Source organism: Poecile atricapillus, chromosome 17 (genome assembly GCF_030490865.1).
Source record: "Poecile atricapillus isolate bPoeAtr1 chromosome 17, bPoeAtr1.hap1, whole genome shotgun sequence".
Lineage (NCBI taxonomy): Eukaryota > Metazoa > Chordata > Aves > Passeriformes > Paridae > Poecile > Poecile atricapillus.
The window spans coordinates 7,036,274-7,048,155 of record NC_081265.1 but is presented as its reverse complement, the minus strand read 5'-3'; the positions used below and the strand labels follow the sequence as shown (position 1 = coordinate 7,048,155).

General features: G+C 46.2%; 1 protein-coding gene across 2 annotated transcripts; it reads left to right on the top strand.

The window, feature by feature from the left end:
- The first annotated feature begins 1,610 nt into the window (after nucleotides 1-1,610).
- Nucleotides 1,611-9,425, top strand: WBP2 (WW domain binding protein 2). 2 transcript variants are annotated; one of them, XM_058852523.1, is made up of 8 exons: nucleotides 1,611-1,730; nucleotides 3,418-3,526; nucleotides 4,060-4,195; nucleotides 5,739-5,831; nucleotides 6,054-6,170; nucleotides 6,381-6,503; nucleotides 7,598-7,674; nucleotides 7,850-9,425. In XM_058852523.1, the coding sequence occupies exons 1-8, from the start codon at nucleotides 1,672-1,674 to the stop codon at nucleotides 7,901-7,903; spliced, it is 768 nt and encodes a 255-aa protein (XP_058708506.1). In that variant the 5' UTR covers nucleotides 1,611-1,671; the 3' UTR covers nucleotides 7,904-9,425. The 2 variants fall into 2 exon arrangements, with proteins under 2 accessions (XP_058708506.1, XP_058708507.1); XM_058852524.1 differs by having other exon boundaries at nucleotides 1,621-1,735.
- Nucleotides 9,426-11,882: the final 2,457 nt, after the last annotated feature.

The following is an 11,882-nucleotide window of genomic DNA, read 5'->3' as shown; positions in this document are numbered from 1 at the left end:
ATTACATATTTTTTCCTTAGTGTTTTCAAGTTTTAATTTCCAAGGTTTTCTGTGTGATGACGAGGTCTAGAGCTTCACACACACACTGGCAATTACAGTAGCATCTTTTTTAAGGGAAGACTGCTTTTCTTAATCCCAAATGTCAACTGAAGTTAGGATAAAAAGGTTATTTGGTGAACCTTAGTTCATGCAAAGTGCCAATGCTCCATCTGGGTGTTTCAGTGGAAGCTGAGTGGATTCTGCTCCTGACTTTAATAGGAGAAGAATCAGAACTGTTTGTTATGACTGTTTCTTAAAAGGGAAACTTACTGCTTATTGGAAAAGCGGATATGAAAAGCACAAACTTGTTCTTTTCCTGCCAAGAAACCGTACAGATTATGTCATTGCATTTATTTAAATCTGGTTTCCATTATGTCGTTTTTCTGCTTTCCCCCACGGCCTCATCTGGTTCTCAGGCATTCACACAGGACTGGGCTGCAAATCCAGGGAACAGCTTAGATCCATCTAGAAAGACATAATAGAGACATAATACATGCTCTTATTTGTATATTACTGATATACAGCTGACAGTTATTGATCTGAGGGAGCCCTTCAAACAGCGATTAATTTTGCAGGGTTCCTATTTTTAATGAAATTATGCAATCATTTTTTATTTTTTTTTAATTCCTCCTACTTGCACACCTGGAGGCAAGAGTTTAGACCCCTCCTGCAGGTCTGCAGATGCCACAGCTGTTTTCTTGCTCCCATATTCCTGACAGAGGGACACACAGACGCAGTCCTGGCTTGTTTATGGCTCAACCAGTTATTCCTTCTAGTTTAACACACATCAAAATAAAGGGGTAATTTTTTGGATGTGCTTGATTCCATCACTGAAAGCAGCCAATAACAGGATCAAAAATCTGTTTGCAAGTGTGCAAAGCAGGAAACGCACATCCAGTGGGAATTTAAAGACTCATTGGAAATGGAAAAAGGAGAATAGGACAACGCCCCAAATCTTCCGTGTTGTCTCTTATTCGCTAATATAGCTTAAACCCTAAGCTCTATCTTTCTCACCCAGTGACTTAATATAATTCTATCTAATTTACACACTCACATTCTCAGTTTCTCTACTTAGTTCTTGAAGTTTTCTCCGGGGTTTTAAGTTAAACTCAGTGCTCTCTTGAGAGTCAGAGCCTGTCAACACAGATAAGGGAATATTTCCTGTGCCTCCGACTCCAACATGAAGCATCTTTGCTGTTTAAGGGGCTGAATCTCATTTCATGTGAAGAACCGCCAGCTATCCGGGATTATTTTTATTTAACTCCACCAAACATCTGTATTACAAAGAGAGAGGATGCCAGGCCCTGAGGCGGGGAAAGGGGAGCTTCATGGCGGCCGGCCTACAGTTCCCAGCATGCACCGCGTGGCTGACACGAGGGTGCTAATACTGAGCATGGACGGACTACAGCTCCCAGAATACAGCGCGCGGGCAAACGGCACAGTGCGAAGGCGGCGTAAAGTGCACTACAACTCCCAGCACGCACCGCGCGGAGAAATCGAAGTGACACATTCCATTGATGGCGGTGACTACAGCTCCCAGCATGCCTCTCGGTCCCATTGACGGCAGCGCCTTTTTCCCGCGCAGGCGCAGAACGGGGTCGATGCTGTGAGGAGGAGGAGGAGGAGGCGGCGATGGCGCTCAACAAGAACCACTCGGAGGGCGGCGGCGTCATCGTTAACAACAGCGAGAAGTGAGGTGCTATCCCCTTCTCCCCTCCTCCGGCCTCGGGAGCCGGGAGACAGCGGCGAGTTGCCTTCTCCCCCTGCCCTCCTCCTGCCTTCCCCCTCAGGGGGAGCGGTTGTGTGGGTCATGGGGGGGCGTGCTGAGGGGGCGAGGCGGGTAAAGGGGGTGGTTTAACACTCTCGGTGCCGGCGTTGCTCGTCCTCCCCTCATGTCCCTACGGTTTAGGGGCTGTAAATATCCCCCTGCCCCAGGGCCTGTGCCAGGGGAGCTCTGCTGGGCTTCAGCCGCGGGTCTTGCCCTCCTGCTACACCGTTTCCCTCAGCATCCAGCCTGTCCCCCAGCCTGCTGCTGTCCCCAGCCTCTCCCCCGAAGGCTCAGGAAGGGCTGGCAGAGCTCAGCTCCCGCCCAGGTGATCTGGCCTGGAGCCAGGCCTCCCCCCTCGGGGATGCTGCACCTGCATCGTGCCTCAGCTCAAAGGCTGCCCGCCGTGGTTTGCCAGGTTCCTGGAGCACAGCTCCCTTTCTGTGTGTGCGGGAGGGAGCAACAGTGCTGGAAAAAGGTGCTGGGATATAACCATGGAAACGGCAAGCCTGCACAGAGCTGCCTCTGTGTGCATGGCAAAGGGCTGTCCGCACCCGCTGCCTGCCAGCGTGCTTCTGACGTGGCAGTCATCTGCTTCGGGGACAAAGGAGTGCTTCTTCCTCCAGCGCCTCTTTCCACGGGGCCACTTAAACATTGCTGCAGGAATTCTGTGCCTGACTTCCACCTGGGACGTGGCACTTCTTAGACGGCTTTAGTAGGATCAGTTCAGGTACTTAAATTTGCATTCCCTGAGAGAACTGCATCAGCTGAAGGTGTTGCTGTTCCCAGCTGTCAGCCTGCCTTTCGTCAGGGCCTGCCTGTCCCTGGGTTGATCCAGCTGAAATTATGCAGCCTGAACAGAGCTGGTCCTACTGCCCTTCCCCAGCTGTTCCTAGAGGGACAGGTATTTACAGGCAAATGACTGAGGATGGAAACATGTCAGCTGCCAAAGATAGAGGTGGTGGAGATTTCTGCAGCTTTAGGGATTAGAGTCCCTAATGTGGTGCTGTAATGTCAGTATAAGTTACCTGCTGTGTCCATGCAAAGGTTTTAATCAGGTCAGTTTGTAATTGAGAATTAAGGAATCAGTGCAGGCAACACAAGTTAATGAAGTCTTCTGGCAAGGAAGGGGAGTTCCTCTGGATCACATTTTTGTGTCAGAGGTGCTTGAGCTGTGGTGAGACCTTCAACAGCCATGTTGCATAAGCCAGCTTGAGCAGTTTCTTCTCCTGCAGTCCTTCCTCTGTCATGTCACTTGGGGACAATCGAATTAGGGAACTGATCCAGCAGAAATGCAGAACAATTTCAAACAAACAAACCAAAACAAGTCTTGAGATTTTGATCAGCTCCGTTGACCGGGTTTGCTGCCTGGTTGTGCAGACAGCAGCAGCAGCTGTGTCAGCACACTGGGAAGGGAATAAGCAGCCAGTGCTACTTCAGTTGCTGCTGCCAACAACAACAACAAAAAAGAGGCAAACCGGAACTGAGTTTGTCTGCTCAGCATCTCCATCAATGCTGAGGTTACAGGTGGTTTTGGTAGGTCAGCAAACTCCTGTGCGTGCTGCACTTCTGCTTTGAGCTGTAACTCCTGTCTCTTCTGTCACCATTTGCAGTGTTTTGATGACCTATGACCATGTAGAAATTACCTTCAGTGATCTGGAGCCGATGCCAGAGGCCTTCAAGGGGACCAAGAAAGGGAGTGTTTTCCTGACTCCCTACCGGGTGAGCGGTGAAAGGCTTTATCTCCTCTAAGGAGATAACAGCCCTGGACTCTGTATTTAAATGTCCTCAATGCATGAAAGTCAGGATAATCTACTCCTGCTTCAAGTGTGGCTCATCCTCTCCCTCTGGGAAGCATTATGAATCATGGCATATCCCATCTATTTGTCAACAAATAATAAATCTGATTAGTTCTTGTACAGGCAGCTGTTTTGTCCATCAGGCATCTTCGAACTGGAAATTAGCAGTGGTCTGGAAATGCTGAATGCAACAGCACAGCTACTAAATCATAGCTGTGTGGACTAGCAGGTTCTCTGGAATCTGTGAGGAGCATTAGCTGAGCAAGAGACTTCCTGGAAGGCTTTACTACCTTGAGGATTTGGTTTACCTTTGTGGCTGTTGTGTGTAGCTTTTGGCTTGTGGAACTGGTGATTTGGGAGGGGTTTCAGTCCATGGAGGAGTCTGTTCATAAAATAAATCAGGGCTGTGTTTCCTGTTGGTTTTGAATAGCTGTTGTAATGTTACTTTCTTTCCAGGTTATCTTTGTGTCGAAGGGGAAGGATGCTATGCAGTCATTTGTGATGCCCTTTTATTTGCTGAAGGATTGTGAGATTAAGCAGCCAGTGTTTGGGGCAAATTACATCAAGGGCACAGTGAAAGCAGAGGCAGGAGGTAGGTATTGCATAGGGTATGTTCAGTGTCTCAGTTCAGCTGCTCAATTCATAGCAAAACCCTGGCTAACCAAACCTAGACACTGTCCAAATGGGTTTTCACACTCCTGCAAAAACATGTTTCTTACATTGGCAGCTAAAAATATTCCCCTTACCAGCTCCCTGCTCAGTTACAATGAGCAGATGTGCTCTGCAACCCATCCCATTCCTGCCCTCTGCAAAACAGAAAGTTCAATCAAACAAGTGATCTCAGCAAATAAACATCAGAGTGGAGTCAGCAAGAATGAGGATGTAATTTTGCTTTGGTCACTTGGGATCACCTATCCCACCTGCATCCAGGTTCTCCTGTGCCAAAAGCTCAGATCTTTTCTGGCTCTGGGTTCAGGTGCAGATCCCCAGAGCACTTTCTCCATTGTGTTTCTTGTGCAGCTCAAGGACAGGTGTGCTATTGCTGTAGTGCATCCTGGCAGTGAAAACAGCACTTGGAAGGAAATGGACTGTCTTGAAATCAGGGAATTTAAGGAGCTGTTTCACTTTAAACTCAATGAGAAGGCTGTGGCAGACATTTTCAAGAATAATTTTGGTTTTAACTGTTTTTTTTACCAAAGGCACAGAGTTCAGCAAACTTTCGTCCTCAGCTTGATTCAGTCTAGTAGTTATGGCACAGAAATCACAGCACAGGGTGTAAGAGCCTTCAGCTGGAGTTCTGAAATCAGCATTGTAGCTTCTGCATGGGAGCTGAGTGGGACCATCCAGCATGAGAGGCAGCCTGAGCATTAACAATAATAACTGTGTGAAAGGCAAAAGGCTTTAGCTAAATCTTTGTTAATTTTTCCCAGAGGCCATCTCCTTTAATGATGATGTTGTCTTAAAAGCCATGAGAGTCTGGTTTAGCTTAAAAGGCTCTTTAATCTACTTGTTTCTGTTTCAGCACAGCTTCTGCTTTGATGCTTTTTTTGGGACTCTGGTCTGTGCTTATTTTTCTTTTTTTATACTGTAATGTGAGATTTGTTGTTTAATTATTATTTATTCTGACTTGAAATATCTTCCATGGGCTCTAATGGATTTATGTGGACCATGTTTTTCATTAAGCTCTTTGCTTTGTTGGGCACTCAGACTCCCAAACTAATTTGGAGATGACAGTTAGGTGTAGTTGCAAAGGCTTTTTAGCAAACAGCATTAACAAAATCCCTGTCTTCTGTACTAATCTTATCCAAAGCAAGAGCAAATCCAGCACTCCTGATAGCTTGGCCTGTGACAGCTACTGTGGCAACGGCCACAACTCCAGAAATCTTTTGAAGCTCTCCCTCGTGGATGTTTCTGCTTCAGGTGTCTCTTGACCTGACAATACCCCAATGTGAATTTTTCTGATGATACCATAATTCTGCCACTTCCTCTGCTTGCTTTTTTTTTTTTTTTTTAATTTGAATTTTTGGGATAAGCTTTTTAAAGCTCTATAAAGAATTACATAAAGAACAGCACGCAGCCTAAATAGCACAGAAATGGCTTCTCCTTGCTCCTCAGTGCTGTCTTTCCTCCCTCAGGTGGCTGGGAAGGATCTGCCACATTCAAGATGACGTTTTCAGCTGGGGGTGCAATTGAATTTGGGCAGAGGATGCTGCAGGTGGCATCACAAGGTATGGAGGTCTGGGGGTGACTGCCAGAGTTCTGTGGTTTCAGGAGCCCTTGTCTGAAGCTTGCTTTAAAAAAGACTTTTTTTCACATCCAACAAGCAGCAGATTTATTGGGATGACACTTCCTTGTTTTTCTCATAAGGACTGTCTAAGTTTGTTGGAGTTCTTGGCCTGCATTTGAGACAGGCTTGATGTTCTGATGAGGTCTTGTCTTTGCTTTTCCAGTCTCCAGAGGTGAAATCCCCAGTGGAGCTTATGGCTATTCCTACATGCCAAATGGATCCTATGCTTTTGCACCACCTGCAGCTAACGGGGGCTATCCATACCCACCTCCTCCTCCAGGTAACCCTGGGAACTGAGGCTGGGGATTGTTCTAGTGAGTAAGAGTTAAAATAGGTAAAAAGGGAAAGAACCACAGATTTTACACAGTGTTTTAGTGATGACATGTAGCTTTTGTACCTGAGTTTAATTACATTTACCTTGGCTGCTTTTGGTTGATAACTCCACCCAGAGGAGTTAAGTCTCTTGCTGTGTGATCTCCTTTCCTGACAGACTTTTATCCTGGTCCTCCTGCGGCCGATGGAAACATGGGCTACATGCAGCTTCCACCCCCACCATACCCAGGGCCCATGGAGCCCCACGTCAGTGGCCCAGACCTGCCCTCCACTCCTGCAGGTACGTGCATGTCCAGGTGAATGAACTCAAAACAGTTTTGTTAGGAATGAAACAGACTTTTTCCTTTTTGGGAACTTTGAAGCTCCACTTAGAAGTTGAAATTTGTTTAGAAAAGGGATTAGGGAGCTCCCCTAATCTCCAGCCTTGTATATCCAGCTCAGTCTGGAGTCCAGCCCAATTCTCTTCAGGGAAGACACCGTTAGTGGGCATTTTACAGATGGATTTACTCTTCTTTTGACAGAAAAAATACAGTTTGTGATTCTCCTGTTGTGGTAATCTTGCCCTAATGGATAAATAAAAGGAAACTGATGGTGAAGTGTGTTTGTGGTCCATTTTAGTTCACAACTCTGGCTTTGGTGGTATTTGTTCCCCTTCCCCTCTTTCATTCTTAATGTGATTGTTTTTGCTGAAACAATATGAAACAGGAGAAGAGATGATGGAAAGGAGTTGGTAAAATATCAGCCTCATTTTTCACTCATTTGGGATTTATTAAAATGAAAAAAGAGCTATTGTGGTTGGGCACAGCCATAGATCTCTTGCAGATAAGAATATTTGTTTGGATAAGGATTTAACTTTTTGGTTTGAATAAGCAACCATTCATCTTTTGAACTATTATTTGGAAGGTGGCACTGCTCCAGAGGGTTGTACAAGATTTCTGTGTTCTGCAGAAATGGAGGATCTGGATTATCCTCATAAATTACCGTCTTTAATACATAAATTCCCTGAGCTGCTATAAACTTGTGCTGATTTTTGTTTTGCCTGTTGATTTCACTCCCAGGAAGGATGGTTTGTTCACTGCTTTTTTATAAAGGATATTGTCTGTATTTAGGCAAGGCAGCAGCAAGCATTTATTTATGGTTGACATGCAAGTCCCAGGTGACATTTCCAAACTCCATCTTCCTCTGTTTCACTGGGAATTGACAATTCTGTGGTAACTGGAAGAGATAATGCTCAATTGTTTGTTGTAGCTATTTTGCAACTTGAGCCCTGCTCATAGGGTGCTCTGTTAGTAACTCTTGATGGCCAGGAGTCCTTGCTTTATTGTAAAGAGTTCTCTGTGTGTCCCTGTCCTGTCACTTCTCTCCCTGTGACAGCTGAAGCCAAGGCTGCTGAGGCTGCTGCCAGTGCTTACTACAGCCCAGGCAACCCCCACAACGTCTACATGCCCACGGTGAGTCCCTGTTGCTCTGGGCTTGCAGGGGAGCCCAGGTGTGTGTCTGCCAGATCCTCTCTCAGTGGCACAGCTGCTCTGAATTGATGTTGGTGTCTTGGGTTTTTTGGGGGCTTTGAGTTTACTGTTTTATTCTTAGCCATGCACTGATGTCCTTTTGTCATCTTTATTGCAGGACCAGCCACCCCCTCCTCCATACTTCCCACCAGAGGACAAGAAAAACCAATAAGCTGACACACAACTTCTCCATGACTCATTGCTTTCTTTTTTTTTCCATTTTGGCAGAATTCTGGGGCACAATCCATAGCACTGAGGAGTAGAGCCTTCCCTCAAGGCACACTGCTTTCAGGGGCTCTAGGAGTAGGTCTGTGCAGAGCAAGGGGAGGGATTTTGACAGCCTGGGTCACCTGTGGAGCTCTGAGGGTTTGCTGTCCTGCAGCATTCCCTCCTCCCTGTGCACAGCACTGCTACACCTGGGGGTTCTCTTCATCTGTGACTGCTTCCCTTAGCTCTGTTTCTTTTGATACTTAAATTATACTGCTTTAGAGTCAGCATCCTCAAAACTGCTAATGAACATGATCATGACATGGAAACAAGGCTCTTGGGGGTGGGAGGTGTCCTGAGTTTTCCCTTAGTGTGCATCCAAGAGCACCTCTGGACACAGGGATGCCTCTGGTTATTCTTTTTAATCCAGAGTGTCACATCCAACTCTTTGCTCTTGAGAAAGGACTCAAAGGCAACCTTTGGGATCTGAAAGGAAATACACACCTATGACATTTTTCAGATATATATTCAACTTTCTTGGGTTTCTTTTTGTTTTTAGTCTAAGTCATTCCTGACAATCATAGCAATCTGGTAGCCCTTCAAGTTTCCCTGCTGCTCACCATGTATGACAGTACTGACCAACTTCTCTTCCTTAGACATGCTGCTCCTCACAGGGTTCTCCAGTAGCATCTGACCAGTTTAGATCCCATGGGAACACTGATGTTTCTGCAGTCTCTATTTTCCAGTTAGATGAGTTCACTAAGTCCTGAACATTCTCCTCATAGTCTGTAATGCACTTTTGTTTTTCCTTTGTTGTAACACGAGTTACACTTTTTGGCCAGTGAAGCATTTTCCTGCTGTGATTTACCTGGTGAATTAACACCTAATGGGCAGAAAGCAGTTGCTTTATTTCTGTCCTGGAAGCACTTGAGAGAATATGCAAAACATTGGAATAAGCTGTAAGGTACAAAGTGTTGTTTATTGCTGTTTGTGTTCCTGGTCCAGCTGTGAATTCCCAGTCACCCAAACACAGACTCCTCATAGCATTGACTCCTTGGTTTCACTAGCAACAACTCCAGTGCAGAACCTCTGCAGGACTGATGAGAACCGGGGCTGTGAAACTTTTGCATTGTACAAAGCTTTGCACAAGTCACACTTCACTTCTGACAGCTGTGAGAGAAAATCCTTCCCAGCAAAGTGACAAGATCCTGTGCTAGGGAACTGCTGAGACTTGCTGCATGCAGCCTGCTCGGAGAGAAAAAAGGTCCACCTCTTGTTTTCTTCTTCTTTGAGTTTAGCTGATTAATGAAATTGCTACTGTTTGTGCACTGACTTTTCTAAAATTGCTACTGCAGTGATGTAAAGAAATGGTTATTTAAAAAAAATATTTATTTTGAAAGCGTTTGATTAATATATTAATGTGAAATGACTTTTGAATGCAGATTTGTTTTGCCAAGACTGTGAAGTAAAGAGAAATCAGCTCAAAACTTGGGGTGTTTGGTGTGTGTGTGAATGGGCAAACTTCTGATGAGTTGGTGGCTTTGGATGCAGAGATCATAAAGAACACTTTGATTTTATGTTTTATTAGTAGAAGCAAAATCAGTTGGCTCTTCACTGGTGACATCAGTTCTTGATTTGTCTCAGGTGACTTTGGGAATGAAAATGTTAAAATGTTTCAGCAAACTCCCATCTCACAGTTCCTGTTGAAAGCTGGTGCAGCAGCTGCTTTACCCAGATGTTTCACCCAAGTTGTTTTTCCAGACCAATTGTCCTCATAAAAGTTACAACCTGTTACTATTTTACTTTGCAAGAACTAGCTCAGCAATGCAGCATAATTAATGCATCTAAAATATGTCTAATTAGAGGCAAGCCACAGTTTTACCCTTTTTATCCTAAGTGTGCTGAGGTACCTGGATGGTTGTGCCCAGTGAGGTCGGAGCTGTCTCGGGTGTGTTCCCCCTGTGCTCCTGTCCCTGGAAAAGCCGGGAGTTGTGCTCCAGCAGCAGTGCCAGAGCTGTTCCTCACTTGGCAGGGCAGGACAGGAGTGTTCCACGTGGGATCAGGTCCTGCTCAGTCCCCCTGGCTCACACTCACACCTGTCAAACAGGACAGAAGCTGCTCTCCAGGTATCATCCAAACCTCGCTTAGTTTCATTCTCTTCCCAGCAGCTGCTGTGGGTGCCTTCATTCTCTTGGATTCCCTGACCAGCCAGCAGAGACATCTTCCAGATTCTGCTCATTTTTAGATCCCTTTTTCCTCTCACATCCTCCCACATGGCTGTTTGACTGCCCTTTAAGCCTGGCTGAGCCACTTGGGTTTGTTTTCTGTAGAAGAGGTGGCTGGTGGAAAGCATTGAGATAAAATTTTACAGTCCAGTAGGAGCTGAATAAATCCTGATTTGTAAATTAAATTACTTCAAGGTTTCCTCAGTCACATCTGTCCAACTCTAAGATGGTGCTGAAACCTTTCTGTTCTGGCTCATTCCCAGTTGCCATCTACTCTGAGACAGAATCCTAGAAAACAGATTGCACGAACTTTCCAGAGCTCTTGCCCAGCCCCTCTCCCTGTGCAGCTCTTAGGCCAACAATGAGAACAATCCATGGTTCTTTCAAAACCTTTCCTCAACTCTAAGTGTGCTTGAGAGAGAAATATTTGGATATCTGCTTCCATGGGAACTCAGCTCCATGCTTCGAGCTGAGTCACTTCCCTTACAGTGGAGAAGTGGCAAGACTTCCAGAGACACCATAAGGTTTCTGTCTGGCAAAAGGGAAATACACCAAAGGATGAGTCAGGCTGGAATAAATGAAATATTCCTTAGCACGGGTGAATGGGCTAAATCTGGATTTGGAGCTGTGGGCTTTCCAGCGTGGTTTGAGGCAGAATGTTCCCATTCCCCCAGGCTGGAGCTGGGCACGGTCTGTGGGGAGGGGAGGAGGAGCAAGCCAAAAAAAGAGATTGGGCGTGGTTTCGTGTGTTTGGAGTGTGCTTATGGGGAGTGAAGCACATTTTGGCAATGCTGGAAGTGTGGGGCCAGCTGGGCAGGCTACACAGCCAGCAAGGGTCAGGCAGGTATTGCGCTGAGTGGAGCAGCACGATTTGGGAATCCAGATCTTTGGGTGCTGCTGAGAATCCCTGCCAAAACCCCCAAATTTGCCTTTGCTACTCACATTCCGTGCCATCCCCCCGGTGGAAACTGGGAACTGTTCTCTGCTTGGGAAGGGGCTCAGGGAGGGTGGGAGGCTCACCAGTCCTGCTGCCCATGCAGAAGGTTTTAAACATTAAATCAGGGAAGTGCAATTTGAAGTCTGCTGCTGCTCTGGAAGCGGGGTGGGAGTAGGGCAGGAAGAAATGTTGTGCATTGACACGTCTCCAGGTCTGGTCCCTGCCTCAATGATTAACTGGCTGTGCAGCAGGAGGCTGCCATGTGACAGCCAGATTGGTACCATTAAACTCCAATATTTGTATGGTGTTATAGTACTGAAGGAAAAGTGGAGGCATAGGGAACAATTAGTGTTGGATCCTTTGGCAGAGGCAGATTTTTCCATCACCACCTACAGTTCTGTCTCTTTGATGTGACTTGGGCTCTTCACTTGAGAAGTCTCTCCCTGCCCCTGATGCTGGGAAATGCGGCTGCTTCCCTTCTCTGGGGAGTGTGGGATAACAGTATTTCCAAAGTGCTTTGAGATCTTGTGCAAAGAAGTGTTGCAAGTGCTGCTGACAGATTTCCTACTGTCAGCCCTGAAATCCTGGTGCTATCCCTGGGGGCTGAGGAAGGTCTTAGTCCTTAGGGATTAAGGATCCTAACCCTGGAAGGATTGTCCCATCCTGTATGTGCTTGCCTGGGGTTGCCTCCAGACACAGAATGAAACAGAATCGTCCTCTTCCTCCACACCATTCTGCCCAGGTTTTACCTCAAGTGCTCCAGCTTCATGCATTATTTTTTT

Coding starts and splice junctions, on each gene's coding strand:
- WBP2 (XM_058852523.1), top strand. CDS start 1,672: ATGGCGCTCAACAAGAACCACTCGGAGGGCGGCGGCGTCATCGTTAAC. Junction 5,832..6,053: donor GCTGCAGGTGGCATCACAAG/GTATGGAGGTCT, acceptor TTGCTTTTCCAG/TCTCCAGAGGTGAAATCCCC. Junction 7,675..7,849: donor ACAACGTCTACATGCCCACG/GTGAGTCCCTGT, acceptor TCTTTATTGCAG/GACCAGCCACCCCCTCCTCC.